The sequence below is a fragment of the Poecile atricapillus genome, chromosome 2 (genome assembly GCF_030490865.1).
Source record: "Poecile atricapillus isolate bPoeAtr1 chromosome 2, bPoeAtr1.hap1, whole genome shotgun sequence".
NCBI classification, from domain to species: Eukaryota; Metazoa; Chordata; class Aves; order Passeriformes; family Paridae; genus Poecile; species Poecile atricapillus.
This window is the reverse complement of record NC_081250.1, coordinates 2,818,158-2,834,313: the sequence shown is the minus strand read 5'-3', so window position 1 is coordinate 2,834,313 and position 16,156 is coordinate 2,818,158. Positions and strand designations below refer to the sequence as shown.

Here is a 16,156-nt window from a genome sequence, read left to right as displayed (position 1 = left end):
TGCAGAGTCACTGGGCTTTGCCATGTGAGTCACCCACTTTGACACTGGGAGGTGACTCTGTCCTCCCAGGCAGCCACAGACCTGAGCTGAGCCACCACAGGGACAGAGCCCTTGGTGTCAGCACCTCAGGGTGGTGCCACCTGTGCCAGGACACCTGTACAGAGGGGAAGAGATGAAATTAACCCTGCAGGGTTAAATGGTGGCAGAGCTGGTTTGATGGAAAAAGTAAATCTGAAATAATGGAGATGCTGAGAAACACCTATGAAAATTCCAACAGCGACAAATGTGTCAGAGAGGGGTGTGATGAGATGCCACCAGGGCACAACACCTGCCCTTTACTCCCAGCATTGTTGGTCAGGCTCACACAAGTAAAACCAACCTGGCTTCTAACCCAAAACCCACATGGCTGACAGTTTGCTGGCCACAGACCCAAGTTATGTACGAAAGCAGAGTAAAAATAAAGGTGAATATGAATCCAGCTGCAGCCCAACCTTCAGTCTGGTGATGACACCAGAGTGGCTTTCTGCTGAAGTCAAAAATGCCTGGTGTCACTCTTTTGGGGGGCAGATCCTTGTCCTCTCAGTGCTGGTGTCTGGGTGATGCCACCTGGGTGTCACCTGCAGACCAGCAGCGCAAGAGGGATGAGCAGCAGGGGCCAGAGTTATCCAACATTTATTGCCTACATAAATAAGTGACATTTATCAGGGACTTCACAAATTACTTTGGCAGAGCTGAAAGCTGGCTAGGAACCCATCCTGTTTCATCCAAGCATCTCAACCCCCATTGCAAAGGGGTGTGGATCCCGACCTCGCCCAACAGCGACAAAACTCAGACATAAGGCCACTGAGAATTACTCTAAAGTGCAAGAGAGCCAGAGCTATTTTTCTGTTACAAACCCACCTTTCCCCCAAGGCACCGTGTTTCACACACTCCCAAAGTCTAATTCTCCAAGGAGTTTCCCTCCACCACCCAGCCCCAAGTCCTTGTCCCCCCATCTGGGGTTCTTCTCCTTTGATTGAATTCACCCGTGTGCTCACTCAGCCCTACAGCCGTGGGCCATGCACACCAAAGGCAGCTGAGGAAAGGGATGGGTGGCTGGAGATGAGCAAGGGTTGGCTACAGCACATCCTGTGCCTCAGCCATGGGCAGGAATGTGCACTTAGACCTTTGTCCATGGCATATAAAAAAACTGAGGTGGGGTTTGGCTTGAGTCCCAGGACATGTGTCACAGCAGGGTGGTCGTCAGCAGTCTCAGATCCAGCAGTGCAGGGCCCTAAAACCTCCAGCCCTGGGACCTGGAGTCTCCTCTGGGAGACACGGAGAGAGCCCAGTGCTGGTGGACCAAGTGTTGTGGGAAGCAGGGGGTGAAATCTCTGGGCCTGCACAATGTCAGATGGGCAGAAAAACAATGGGGATGTCTCTGGCCTGTCCTGGGAGCTGCCTCAGCATCCTGCCACGCCTGGGGAGACTGTGAAACGCCCTCTGTGCCTGATGGAAAATCTTTCCTGCAGCAAGGGGGTGACCTGTGCCTTCCAGGTGACTTCTACGTGGATGAGCTACAGCAGTCGGATTGTCAGGAGGGCTTGGAGAGCCCTGGCCAGTGGCTGGCCTGGCAGCAGTGGCTGGAAGGGAAGACGAGGCTTCAGGACAAGCCTGTGGTGCCTCCCCTACTCCACCTTGGCCTTGTCACCCTTCTCCTCCTCCTCGATGGCCAGGATGCGCTCGCGCTCCTTGATCAGCTGCACTCCGCAGTAGGTGATGAACCAGATGGACAGGGTGCTCACAGGGAAACCTAGAGCAGGGAGGGAGACATGGTCATCCAGCTGTGGCTGCTCACCTAACCAGGCCAGTTCTTCCCCAGCACAGCTGCCTTTCAAGTGGGTTTGGGAGGTCCCACAAGCTCATGGTGGCCAACGACGTTTATCATCATAGATCCAGCCCTGCAGCTTCACCGTGAGCAGAGGGAAATCCTCAGGATCGGGTTTCAGATGAAGCTGTGCCCGAGCCCACCAAGGCACCATGGACTGCAGCTAATGTGGGGACATGCTGGAGGGGTTTTGAGCCCCTCTTGCCCCCAAAAGTCCTCCTTTTCCCCAAGTTCAGAAATCACGGTTGACTTTCTGCCCATTTAACCTGTCCATGTCCATCGTTGCTCACCACTGTGACCTTCTGGAAGCTTTGGACCCCATTGATGCTGAGGATCAACCCCAGCCTCGTCCTGGACTTAGTGGGGACACAGTGTCCACCCAGGAAAACACGTATTTTTGTCACCTACGTCAGTGACAGAGCCCGGAGCTCTCCCTCCTCTTCGGAAGGGTCTGACGGTGTTTGCAATCACAAATCTGGTATCCACAGCAGAGGGGTGGATCCAGGGTTTGTTCCTGCTAAAACAGGAGCTCTGCAATGAATAATGCAACCAGCAAAAGGCAGCGAGCTCAGCGGGCAGGCACTCCTGGCACACCGAGTGTGACATTATCCGTTCCCTACGCCAGCCCCATCCCGGAGAGCGCGGCCGGGCACCGGCTCCTGATGGCTATTTATACCCTGGGCAGCTCGAGAAGACCTCAGAACAGTGCCACAATCCACTGATAAGAAATGTACAGACTGCAGGATGAGGAATTGTACCTGCCACCTTCGAGAGGATGCAGGAACATCTGCTGGAGCAGAGGAAATGAGGCAGGATGAGTCAATCCCTTTCTCCAGCAAGGAGACCATTTCACAGGCAGGGACTCAGCCCTGCTTGGTGAGGTGAACGTGACCTTTGCAGAGCTCCAGGGAGGCTAAACCAGCGTCAGACTGTGCCAGGAGCTGTACAAGCACAGCTGGAATGCAGCTGGTGCCCCAGAGCACTCAGTGAGGAGCGTGGGGGTTAAGAAACCCCTGCCTGTGCCTTTTGCATGAGAATTAAGGACATTTGGAGACATCACAAGTGGCCAGGGCGCTTTGGACCCAAAAGGGTTTAAAACCCCAGTCCTCAACTCCTGTACCAATGTCCCCCCATTCAGACAGGGGTCCCCCACAAGGGAAGGCTTGCAGCACCTTACCCATCACGAGGAGTCTCTTGGTCACCAGCAGTGCAAACTCCAGGCTGTTGAGGGCCAGGATGTTGTAGAGGACGATGGCCCAGAAGTTCACCGCCCCAAAAGCTGCTCTGATCCGCCGAGACATGGCCCCTGACAGCTTGGCCTGGGGAGGAGAGAGGGAAAAGGGTCTGTAAGGAAAAGGGGTGGAAGGTGCAACTCCAGCGAACTCCAGCTGGGATTCCAGAGAGGAGGCAAAAATCAGAGCAGCTTTTAGTGCCTCTGGAATGAAGAAATGAAAGGACAAGGCAAAACGGCTCTGGGCTGGGTCCCATGGGTGGGGGCAAGATATTAGACACAGTTTCATGATAATTGCAGAATCACGGACACATGGAATGGTTTGGGTTGGAAGGGATCTTAAGGATCATCCATTCTCCCCCTGCCATGGGCAGGGACACCTTCCACTACCCCAGGTTGCTCCAAGCCCTGTCCAACCTGGTCTCGGACACTTCCAGAGATCCAGGGGCAGCCACAGCTCCTCTGGGCACCCTGTGCCAGGGCCCCACCACCCTCACAAAGAGGAATTCCTTCCCACAATCCCATCTAACCCTGCTGTCTGTCAGTTTAAATCTATTACTCCTGTTCCTGTCCCTCCACATCCTTGTCACAAGTCCTTCTCCAGCTCTCTCAGAGCCTCTTTAAAATGAGATGGTTGAGTCCTGCTTTCTCCACCTCTTGCCTTGGGTAAGCCACTCCTGAAGGCAGAAGAATCCATTGTATCCCAGGATTATTATTAGCCCTACATGAAAATCTACTGGGTCCCGGTAAAAATAGTTTCTCAGGAATTAAAAAAACAAAACCCCAATGTTGAAAACTAATGACAGCAGCAGAGTGGAACTGTCACTGGCACATAATCTCCAGGATCAGCTGCTGTGAGTGGAGCAGGGAAGGAGTTTATAGCAGCCTTCAAAGAGCACGGTGAATCCCCCAGGCCACTTAGTGCTGGGAATTGTGGTGCTGCAGGGAAGGAGATTTCACTGCCTGGGAGAGCCTTAATCTGATTAGTTCAACAAGGAGAGCAAACAGGAGGGTTGCTCTCCACGGTTTTTATTCAAAATAGGCCTTTATTTAACTAATTTAGGACCAGATTTCAAATTAGCAAAAAGAAGTAAGGAATGTGTTTCCAGGGTGGAAGTTTTAATTTTTTTTTTTCCAGTATATCCCTAAGACACCTTAGTCCCAGGGCACTAAGGAGTGTTTTAAAATAATTTATTCTAGCACCCAAACACTTGCTTTTAAAAGAAATCAGATCAAAAACACTGAGAATGCCAATATTCTTTGCAGAACAAGAAGAACAAATTATTCCCATAAGGAAATATATAAATATTTCCCCATAGGATCATAAGATCTGGATATTCCCCACAGAATATTCCCCATATGCATAAACATATTCCCAAGGACAGACCTCAAATTTCGTGTCCATCTGTGGCACTTTGATGCCTCACTGGAGACACATTCCAGCTTCTCTTGGACCTCTGTTTTCCCTCTGGAATTTCCACCACAATCTAAATTCCCTGTGAAGCATCACAGGGGCAGGAGTTTGTCTGCTCTGGGTTGGTGACAAAGTGCATAAAATGAAAGGGGACAGAGCACCAGGACCTTGTGCTTCCCTTGCACAGCTCAGTAGCTGATCCCGAGGATTGCCCAAGGATGTCACCCTCCCTGGAAACGTTCAAAAAAATATGGATTTTTTTCCACAAAAAAATGTGGATACGGAACTTAAGGATGGGGTTTAGTGGTGAACAGATGGTGCTGGTGCTGGGCAGACATCTGCACCTGATGGTCTTTCCCAGCCTTAATGATCCCATGATTTTAAAGGCCACAGGAAAGAGCTCCAGGTCTCCATGGAGGAGGCCAGGCCATGGAGCTTCATGGCATCCTCAGGGATTCTGCTTTTCAGCCTCAGCCCAAAATCCGACTCCTACAAGCCAATGTGAGCTCCCTCCGGTCACGGATATTTTCCAGCACCAGAACTTGTCCCCCAGCCCCCTTGACCTCTCCCCATCCCCTCTGCAGCCCAGCTCTTCACCTCCAGCTTGGCAAAGGGCCCCAGCTGGAAGAACTTCTGCACCCAGAGCTCGAAGTTGAGGCCGAAGCAGTTGACGAGGGACCAGATGTAAACGACCTCGCAGGGCCCCAGCCACAGCGTGGTGATGGCAAAGGTGGTGATGCTGGCCACCAGCTCCTTCAGGATGTTGTCGTGGTTCTCTCCAATGTGGTCATACACGTACCTGAAAGCCAGGGAAGGTGGTTGGTGCTCCCTGTAGGCCAGGAGACCCCTCTGGAGTTTCTTTTCCTAAGCTTCTCACAGACAGGCCAGCTCAGAACATCCCAGGGATCAGTTCTGGCAATAAACTGATTTTTGCTGTGCCCCAACAACTTGTGACTTGTGTTCCTACAAACCTATAAATACTTATGGACAAAATATCCACTTTTCCCCCTCTGGCAGGTAAAACTTGGGGTCTCTAGAGCTGGAGGCTCTCTCAGACTTGCTGGTACTCGGGATTTTATCCTTTAATTCAGCCACCACCTCCTTCAGCAGAGGTTTGCTGGTGTGAACTCATGGATGAAGGTGAAGGCCAGAGGAAGATGCAGATGGAGCTACAGTATTCAGTTCCTGTTTCTCCTGGAGAAATAAAGCTGGCTTTTCCTCCTGTGAGGAAAAAGTCTGGCTAAACCCACCAGACTTTAAGGGATTTTGGGACAGGACTCTCATTCCCAGCTTTGGAGGAAGGGGATGTTGCTCTTTGTGTAATTAATTCAACGGGTTTGGGGCTAAACAGAGCAAATAGTGAGATTTATCCAGAAGAGAGGACACGCCAGCTTTGGGATGAGCAGCTTGTGGTGCTTCATTGCTCTGGGATGGAAGACCCTGAACCAGACTAGAGGTGGTCAACCGGACACTTACTTGCACAGCCAGTCATTAATCCCTCTGTCAAAATGCCTAAAATAAGATGAAAAGAACACGTTAAAACACACAATGACAATAAAAACCTGCTGAAACAGAGAAAGCACCCAATCTCCTGTCAAGGCCTGTCTTGGACCTTGCTCACAGGAGTCTTCCAGGCTCCTTCCTTGGACAGATGCCACTAGAGACATGGTTCAACTTTTCTTCTCATCTATTTCTCCCCACCTAAGGATTCTGGCCAGGTCTAGATAATTTCTATAATTCTATAATTTCTATAATTTCAGGTGGTCTCCAACTCACAGACCAGCTGCCCAGGACAGCCCAGGTGTCCCCCCATTCCATGGGGGTCCTGTCCAGCTCAAACCCTCCTCCTTCACGCTCACTGGGAACTCACGTTTCGGCAAAGATGTAGAGCATGGTGATGCACTTTGGGGGCTGGGGTGGGTCCAGGTGGTCCAGTCTGGCGATGGTGTTGATGACCCCAAACATGACAGCAGCTTTCACCCAGTCATACACCAGATTGGAGTAGGCCAGGCCAGCTGGAGCAAAAACGGGAGTCAAACAGGGAAAGAGGAACATGGAATGCATCAGGATTTCTGCAGAGGAAACCTTTTAAAACTAAGTTTTCTAGGAGGCTTGAACCAAAGGACAGTTTCTTCTCAGGGTATTAAGAAGAAAACTGCTTATTGGTCTTAGTAGTTCAAGAAATTCTGTTTATACAGTCATTTATGCCATCTTTGTGCCTTCCCTCTGAGGCTTGTTAAGCTGTGATGAACTCATCACAGTTCTCAGGTCTGGCCTCCAAGGTTTTATTGGCACCTCCATCAAAATTCCCCCCACCCCAGCTCCCTCTGGCCACTGAGGTAACATCCATGCTACAGCAGAGCCGGGGTCAGAACCTCTGACTTAAAGAGGTGTCTGACTCTGGGAAACAAACCTTGCAGGGACAGCTCTAAAGATTTCAAATGCCTCTGCCAAGGGCAGCTAAAATGTCCCTGTCTTGGTGGGATCCAGCTCCCAGATTAAGGGATGCTCCCACCATGGGCCAGGCAGGTGTGGTCAGTACGGTCAGATGAGCTCAGCTCCCTCTGGAATAACACAGGATCCATCTATCCAGGGCTCCTGGGACACCCTAAATCCATGTTAGTGCCACTCCAGCTGCATTAGGATTTTATCCTGGCCTCGAGCTGCCACTCTGGAGAGACAGGAGGCTCCTCCAGCCCCTGCTTGGCCTCTGCTGGGTGGTGGTGTTTGAAGTGCTGCCATCAGACGTGGATTTGATCATCTGGAATCCTCCATCCAGCTGCCAGCTCAAGGCCAGAGCTGCTTCCATCACTTATCCTGGGAATTTGCCTTTTGGAGGTCTCTAGTGCAGCCATGCTTGGAGAACACCCAACTTTTGGTAGAGATTACATTGTCCTGGACATTGTCCATTTAAATGTTGAATATGTCTCTTTTGGGACAATCCAGAACCTCTCTAGGCACCTCTCACAGTGTTTGACCACTCTGTGGACAGCTTTCCTTGCGTGCAATCAGACCCTGCATTGCTGCATGTGGTTTGCTGTGTCCTGCTGATTTTTTAGAGGTGCTGAGCTCCCTTCCAGTCCAAAGGTAAAAATATCTTGGTGCTCAGCTTCCTAAACCCCAAACTAAACAATTTACACTGTAAAAAGCACCAGACCAGCACCAGGTGCTTTCCAGGGCTGCCCAACCCCAGCTCTGAGTGGCCAGCAGGAGGATGAGGGGTTTTTACTCAAACCTGTCCAACACAGGCATCCCCAAAGCCTCTCAAGGGGGGTGGATGGAGATCTGGATCACTCACCACTGCCTTGGAGACGAGTACAGGGGTGAACGTGCCCAAGCACGGCCACTCACCCAAGGACCAGTCCGAGAGGCGGTTCACGAACTTCAGGTCGGAAGGGAGGGTGAGGATGTAGAAGAAGTGGAAGAAGATGTCCACAGCCACGATGGCCCCCACGTGGAGCAGGGCATTGACACGGATGTTCTTCATCTCGTCGTCCTTGCGCCGCAGCTCGCGGGTGCTCACCTGCAGGAAGGGACAAACGGGCAGGGCTGAGCCCAGGGACAGGATGGGCACTGTTCCTCCATCCAGAAGGATGGTCAAGGTCCAATCAGGGATTGATTCATCATTCTCCTTTAGAAATCACAGCAGGGACTGTGTGGCCCAAATTTCCATGGATTAAGGGAGACCTGAAGGCTGGCTCAGGTGAGCACACCCACAAGGAGCAGGACATGTCCCAGCCACAGCAGTGCTGAGGACAGCAGGGATGTCCCTATTGCATCATCCTGCTGTTCCCAGGGGGCTCCCAGAAGAGCAGGCATGTGGTCAGACAAAGCTCTGGCTGTACTCAGGGCCTCCAGGTGGGGTGAAATCCACTCTGACCAGGGAGCTCCCAGGGTTTCATGTTCTCCTGCAGCAATGTCCTCAGAAAATCAACCTTGCTTAAGGACAATTCCTTCCAAAAGACACTGATGCTTGCACCCATCACATCTCCAGGATGGATCCTGGGGCTGGAATCCCAACCTCACAGCTCTGCCAGGGCCTGGTGCATTTTTGTCCAGAGTTATCTGGGAGGAGGAGGAGAACTGATGATGTCTGAGGCTTCTGCTGCAGACTTCTGTAAACGAGAGGGAGACTTGCTCAAGGGGCTGCCCTGAATTGGTGGGACCTGATTGATGGGGATTTCATCTCTGCTGTATCTTGCAGGAACAGGGGCTGGGGTTTGCCCCCAGGAGCTGTCACCTCTCTGGTTGTTGTCATATAAACATCACCAGAGTGAGCTCCCAGGATTACACAGGGCAGAGCGATGTCCTTGCTTCCCTGCATTGCCGTAAAATTGCTGCTGTATTCAAAATCCTCTTATGGTTATTACTTCCCCTTTATTCCCTGCGAGAGGTGGGAGCACTCCCTGCATAATCCACAGGCTGCTGCTCCAGCCCTGATGTCAAATCCAGATGATTCCTGAGAATTAAAGCCTTTGCCAGATTTTTTTTGTGTCTGTTAATACCAGGTGCTTTGAGGATACAAAGAGGTCACTGGACCCTGAGCAGAGGGAGGACAAGGTCTGGCCTGGAGACGTGTGGGAGGACACGGAACTCTCCTTCCATGGAATCACAGGATGGTTTAGGCTGGAAAAATCCACTGAGATCATTGAGTCCAACCATTAACCCAGCACTGCCAAGCCCATCACTAAATCCTGTCCCCAAGTGCCACATCTACACATCTCTGAAATACCCCCAGGGATGGTGACTCTGCCACTGCCCTGAATAGTTCCAATAATGTTCCAATGCTTAACAACCACTTCCTTGAAGAAATTATTCCTAATATCCTGTATAAACCTCCCCTGGTGCAACTTCACGTTGTTTCCTCTCCTCCTCACATCTGTGTGTGGTGCCAGCAGTTGGCCACCGTCCCCTTGGGATCAGGGCTGTGTCCCCCCCACTCCAACCCTAGAGAAGGGGATTTGTTCCCTTGATCCCAGTAAGAAAGATGCTTCTCCACCCAAATTTGGCTGGCCAAGCTGTGGTACAGATGAGTTCCCATCTCACACAGGGATGGAAGAGCTCCACCAGCATGTAGGACCAGTAGGATCCAAAGGGACAGATCTGATCTCTAACTGGGCCATTCATGCCACCCTGGGAATGGTTTCTATTCCCTCGGGAAGGGTTCTATCTGCCTCCTGCCCTGATTGCTCTTGGGCAATGAAGAATTCACCTCTGAGGCAGCCACAGCTCCTGCAGTGCAGGGGGGATGTAGCCAGGAGATGGCAGTGGTGGCCAGGCCAAGCCAGGACCCCTGGCAGGGGAAAGGGGTTGGGGACTTAATCCTTGTGCCTTTGGGGTGAGCATCTGAAGCAGCAGAGAGGGGAACTGCTCATTAAGTGGCTTCAGACATCCTGGTTTGGGGCTGTGCAAAGGAGCAGGAAATAAAACCCCACTGGGACGCAGCTGTGCAGGAGCAGGGGGAGTTCAGGTGTTGGGGACATGAGGAGTTTCCTGTCCCCATTTGTAGGTACCTGTCTGCATCCCTGACAGGGACACCAGAGCTGACCTTATGATCTTCAAGATCGAATGCTCTGAAAATCGTTTTTAATATATCCAGTGAGACCCGAGGACTCTTGTTCCTTTTAAGAGGCGTCATGAAGCTGTTAATTCCACAGGTGAGGAGTAGGCAAGGAGCAGGACTGGGATCATGGCTCATCCTGGAGGAAACATCCCAGTGCAGACCCTTTCTTAGGCAACCAGAACCAGCCCCACCTGTGAGAGAAGGTGCTGGGCTGGTGGGTCTTTGGTCTTCTCCTCACCATGACGCTCTGCCTGCCCTCTCCCCTGCCCTGGGCTGGTTTTTCTTCTGAATTCACAAATGTTTTTCCAAATCATTCTTGTACCCAGTCATCAATTTGGGTCCAAAAACTCAGTGTAGCTGTTCTTCTGCAGAAGGGACCGGGGGTGGTGGTGGGAACCCTGCACAGCATCACTGCTGACCAAACACCTCCCTTTGCCAGCACCACCAGCTTGCTTTGGTAGCTGAGGCTGATCCTTGGTGCAGAAGGAGGTTGAGGTGGGAAGAGTGAGGGGGGACACAGAACTGCTGCTTTCCTTGATCTTGGAACAGCTCCAGAGGCCCCAGCCCAGGCTTCTGCTGGTGCTTTCCAGTTCTGTTTGGAGTCTGCTCACCCAAAAGCTCCCTTGGTTGTGTGGAACAGGCAAAGACTTGGGCCATTGGGGTATTTTATGGAGCCCCTGATTGCTGGAACTCAGCCTTCCACTCCATCTTATTTATTTCCTGAGAAATAACTTGATCTAAAGACACACAAACCATCCCTGGAAACTCCTGGTGAAGCAGCTGGATAAAAATGGGAGTCAGGAATGTCCTTGATGTCACAGCATGAAGAGATCCCATGGGTGGGCACCACGTGTGTGGCCCTCACCATGAAGGTGCTGGGGTGACAACACAAGGAAACTGAGGCACCGAGCAGTGCAGATGCCCAGGGAGCAAGGACATCACAGCAAGATCATTCATTGTAAATTGGTCAGTGAAAATGGCCCAAAAAACAACAAAAAGGAAGGTTAAGAATCCATCAGTTTATGCCCTCCCCCACAAAAATGCACAGCCACAGACTAGAGGTGGCAGCAATCAGTTCTACAACCATCTACATCTTCACTGTGACAAAAGTTGGGTTTTTTTTGTAGACATTAACCCCAAGCAAATAGATTTGGGGGTGAAATCCTGCTCCAGTCTGGCCTCAGGATCACTCACCTGGGCGTGGAACTGGTCAAAGGTCATGACAGGCCCAAAGAAGAAGAATGGGAGGTAGAAGTTGTACTTGAGGAGGTCGAAGATGGAGTAGATGCCCTCTTCCTTCTCAGAGCTCTCGAGGGCGAAGCTCATGCAGCGCATGATGGTGAAGGTGCATCCTCCGTAGAAAAGGACATCTTGGAGATCAAAAGCTCCTGTTACAAACCCGCTCTGGATGAGAAACAGAGAGTTACCAGCAGGAACGTGGTGTCACTTCTGTGCTGCCTTGCTTTGTGGGGGACACCACTCCTGGGGCAGCAGAGAATGGTTTGGGTTGGGGGGGGACCAGTGCCACCCCCTGCCATGGGCAGGGACACCTCCCACCATCCCAGGCGGCTCCAAGCCCTGTCCAGCCTGGCCTTGGACACTTCCAGGGATCCAGGGGCAGCCACAGCTGCTCTGGGCACCCTGTGCCTTCCCACCCTCACAGTAAGGAATTGTTTCCTAACATCTCCTCTAACCCTGACCTCTGCCAGCTGAGTTTTTCAGTTCAAGGAAAACTTCTAATTAAGCTCTGACACCAATTGTCTCTGAAGTTAATGAGCTGAAAAGAGAAAACTGGGGCTTGATTTCCCAGCTGGCTCCTGTAGCTCAGGGCAGTCAGGAAGTGGTAGATCCTCTTGGCCCATGTCACCAAGCAGCTGTTGGTCACACAGGCTTAGGTCTGGCGTGGCAATGCCACCCTGTCACAGGTGTCCCCAGGGAGGAAAGCATGGCCAGCACAGGGGTGAGGGAGAGGAGCAGAACACATCTTTGGGGGCAGGGAGAGGAAACACTGTTCTGCTGAGGGACTGAATCTCTTGATAAGGTCCTGCCTGGGCTTCACTCACCTGTGAGATAAAATCTTAACTGGGCTGTGACCTGAGAGATGGGCATCACTGAATCCATCCCAGCTCTGTGTTACAGCCAGGGAAACTGAGGCACAGGGCAGCAACAGGCTGACAGATTGCTGCCTGGGCAGCAAGAAGGACTCAGATGTCCTTTATTCTGGAACAGCATGAAGCCACCAAAACATGACCTAAGCACTGTGGCACTATACCCAAGCTCGACAGTCCCTTCCCTCTAAAATGCTGTGAGAGCTCTGATGCAGCCAGGAGAAATGGCCAGGGCCTGGGGCTGCCCCAGGAGCCCTCCCTGGGGATAACCCCGAGGAGAGGGACACCGGTGGCCTGGAAACGGGGCAGACACATGGCCAGGACAGCACCCACCTGCCACGAGCCGAAGGGCTCCACCTTGAAGGAGGCAAGGCAGCAGAGCCCGGCCACGTAGCACAGCCACTTCTGCTTGGCCAGGGCCACCGAGTAGAGGACCAGGCAGTGGGAGAGGATGATCATCAGGTAGACCAGCCCCATGCTGCCCAGCACAGCCAGGACCCCGTAGATCATGTACATCACAGCCCGGTGCTGGGGAGAGAGCGGCTGTGGTCAGCGTGGTGAAAGCCCCAGCCCCAGAACATCCCCCAAAACCCTTTCCACAGACCCCAGGCCACCCCTGGTGCTCTCAGATCCATCCCAGCACATCCCTGCTCACCTGTGGCACAGTCATGGAGCAGATCTTGCCGAAGAGGACGTGTCCAGAGAGGGCGAAGATGATGATGTTCCTGAACGAGGTGAACCACATCACCCACTCGAAATCGGCCACGTCCTGCAGGAGCAGCACCAGGCACTTCACTGCCCCCAAACCCACAACTTGTAAAGGTTTTTCTTCCCATTTTCCACCCAAGGGCTCCTGAGCACTTCAGCTCAGACATAAAACCCCAGGAGAGATGTTCAGAGCATCCACAGCCTCGCAGGGCTGGTATTTTCCCCACTACTTTAGGGAGAAAAGATTGAGTCATGTGGACTTTGCAAAAGTGCATCAGTAGCAAAAAAACCAGCTCTGTTTCTCCACTAACCAGGTCATCTGTAGCTGGAAAAGCCCAAGCCCTTCCTCACTCACCATCTTCCTGCCGAAGTAGTGCCAGCCTGGCTTTATTCCGTCCCGAAAGGCCTTTCTGTTCATGCTGTCTGCAAAATAACCAGAGTTATGGGAGAAAAACAGCTCTGGGAAACGGGATCTGGGTTCAAGCCAGGCCCAGAACCTTCATCGTTGTGATAATGAACCATCAGGGCTCAAACACCCCATTCCCAAAAGAGCCTGATTGCCATGGACAACCAAAAGAGCCGGTGACAGCAGGTTTCTGCAGGAATTTTCAGCAAAGCCTTTTTCTCATTACACAGTCCCTGGCTGATCCCATAAATTTCAGGTTTGTTGCCTTCCAAATAAAAACAAACAAACACAAAAAACAAAAAAAAACCCCAAAACAACACCAAACCAACAACAAAAACCCCAAACCAAAACAAACAAAAACCCCCAAAAACAAACAATCAAAATAAACAACCAGCCCTGTGTAGGCAGAGCGGTGGTGGCTGCCTGCTGTGGCTGTGACATCCCACAGCCTCTTGCCCTGAGCAGTGGAAATAAGGACAGAGGCAACCAGGCAAAAAGGCAAAATCCCTTTAAAAAGGATTTCCAAGCTGTTCTCAGCGAAAGTCAAAGCCGGGGATCCGCTGCTGGTACCCACAGCTGGAAAAGCAGGGTACCACCTGACACCCCCGCCCCTCCCAGGGGATGCGGTGGGAGAGTTACCTCTGGATGCCTGGAAGATGCCGCTGCCGCTGTAGAGCACAGCACAGGTCACCACCAGAGCATAAAAGCCCAGCTCGTAGCTGGGGAGCATCGCTTTAACCCCCATGCTGGGAGGTCTCAGCCCCGGCCGCCACCAGGGAGGGATCCACACCTGGGAAAGGGAAAGAAGAAAGGGAGGAAAACCGGGGATGGGAGCTCACCTGGCCTCCTACCCCTTAAACACCCTAAATTCCTCCTGCTCCTCCCCAGATCTGCTCTGTGGGCTTCCCCGAAGGCTGAAGGGAAGGAGAAGAGGGTCACACCTGGGGCTGAGCCCCGGGTACAGCTCAGGTGCAAAGAGGTTCCTGCAAACCCCACCCAGGAGCCGGGATTTGGGGCCAGGTGCTCCTGAGGAGGGGCTCTTCCCATCTCTCCCGAAGTTCAGAGATGCTCCAGGATGCCAGCTGTCCAGGATGGGGTTCCTCCAGAGTGTCTCTGAGGTCCCCACCTCTAATTCCTAGTTGGATCCGTGGAGGGGATCCAGGACAGAGCACGGAGACACCACTGGTGGAGGGGACGTGATGGGTTTCCCCGCTCACCTTCTGCTGGGCAACCTCCGGCTCTCGGGGGGCTCCTAAAGCCCGTGATCCCAAATTTCCCCTGCCAGGAGCCTTTAGGACCCCGCAGGCACAGCTGAGCTCCCCCGGCGGCATCAGCAGCGCTCGGGGGATGGCGACACCCAGCCCCGCAATTAGCCCTGGGCTAATTACCGCTGCCGAGGCTAATTAACCTCGGCGCGACGTGCCCTGAGCTCCGACTGTGTGTCCGGCAGCCAAAACACTGCTCAGGGATGGAGCAGGGGGGATGTGGGGGACAGGGACAGGGACCCCCATCCGCCACCATCCCTGGGAGCGCTGGAGGGATTAAGGCTTAAAAGGCACCGCGGTCACCCTCTGCTCTGGTATCCGCCTTGCAAAGCTTCTGCGGTTATTAAAATAACTCCACATAAAAATTGAAATTATATTAAAATTATTCTTTCCATTTTAAACGTTTATTTTTTGTTCGGTCGCCGAGGTTTTTAAGCGGGGGGGGGGTGGAGGAGGTCCTTGGCAGCGGTGCGGGGTGAGCCCATCTCCCCCCGGCGTGGACCAAATGTGTTAGCGGGGGAAATGTCGGGTTTATCCCGGGGGAAATGTCGGGTTTATCCCGGGGGAAATGCCGGGTTCACCCCGGGGGAAATGCCGGGTTCATCCCGAGGGAATGTCGGGTTTATCCAGGGGGAATTTCGGGTTCATCCCGGGGGAATTTCGGGGGTCGCCCCGCGGTCAGTCCCGGTGCGGGGCCGCTGCGGGCGAGCGCTGCCACCGCGCTGCGGAGCCCCTGCAGCGGGAGGGAGGGCACGGAGCTGCCTTTAAAAAAGCTTTTATTTTTTTCCTTTCCACGCTTTCCAAAGCTTCTTGTTCTTTTTTTATTCTTTTTTATTTTTTTATTTTTTATGGGTTTTTTTTTGTCGAGGGAGCGGGCGAGGCAGTGACCAGCCCTGCGGGCGGCGAGGGGGCTGGCGGGGACCCCTCGGACAATTTTAACTCCTGATCGCTCCCGGGCTGCCCAGTGAGGCTGGGGGGGGGGTCCCAGCACAGCCCCCCGCAGTTCCGAGTGGCCGCGGAGCAGCAGCATCCTCATCATCCTCATCCCCCCCCGCTCCCCTCCCCGGACCCCGGCCGGGCGCTGGGGACGGGCAGAGGTGACAGAAAGCCCCGGAGGTGCGGGAGCAGAGTGACAGCACCCGCAGCGTGGCCCCCCAGCCCCCATCGCTCCCCGCTACTGACCTTGAGCCCCGGGGCCGCGGGGGGAGGCGGGCGAGGGATCCAGCGTCGGGCACCGCGATGGGGGCAGGAGGGGGGAAAAGGAGAGGGGGCAACTACCGAGGGTTTGGGGGGCCGCTGGTTTGCCCTACAGCATCTCTCAGCCCGGCTTGGGGCGGGGGGGGCGGGGGTATTTTTGGGTTGGCGTCCCCCACCTTGCCCCTGGAGGAAGTTTGGCTGGGAGTGGAGCGGAGCAGGCGGGAGGTATTTTTATTTTAGAGCAGCACTGCAGAGGGGGGTGGCTCGGGAGCTGTCTGTCACGGCAGCTGCTGAGAGGACCCGTGCTGGCTGCCAAAGCTCACCCCGAGCCAGGGGAGCCGGCCCTGGGAGCCCCCCGGGCACGGCAGCCCCAGGCAGGCACCGGCTCCCTCCCAGG

At 53.4% G+C, this 16,156-nt stretch overlaps 1 protein-coding gene across 2 annotated transcripts; it reads right to left on the bottom strand.

Annotated features, from left to right (window-relative positions):
* Window positions 1-656: 656 nt before the first annotated feature.
* Window positions 657-15,952, bottom strand: HHATL (hedgehog acyltransferase like). Of its 2 annotated transcripts, XM_058832819.1 has the most exons (12): window positions 15,745-15,952; window positions 13,937-14,087; window positions 13,247-13,314; window positions 12,839-12,952; window positions 12,517-12,711; window positions 11,270-11,479; window positions 7,864-8,035; window positions 6,383-6,527; window positions 5,989-6,024; window positions 5,110-5,311; window positions 3,045-3,186; window positions 657-1,792 (listed from the first exon to the last, which is right to left on the bottom strand). In XM_058832819.1, exons 2-12 carry the CDS (start codon window positions 14,040-14,042, stop codon window positions 1,668-1,670), a joined length of 1,515 nt encoding a protein of 504 aa, XP_058688802.1. In that variant the 5' UTR covers window positions 14,043-14,087; window positions 15,745-15,952; the 3' UTR covers window positions 657-1,667. The 2 variants fall into 2 exon arrangements, with proteins under 2 accessions (XP_058688802.1, XP_058688803.1); XM_058832820.1 differs by lacking the exon at window positions 15,745-15,952 and having other exon boundaries at window positions 13,247-13,310; window positions 13,937-14,065.
* Between the last annotated feature and the right edge of the window lie 204 nt (window positions 15,953-16,156).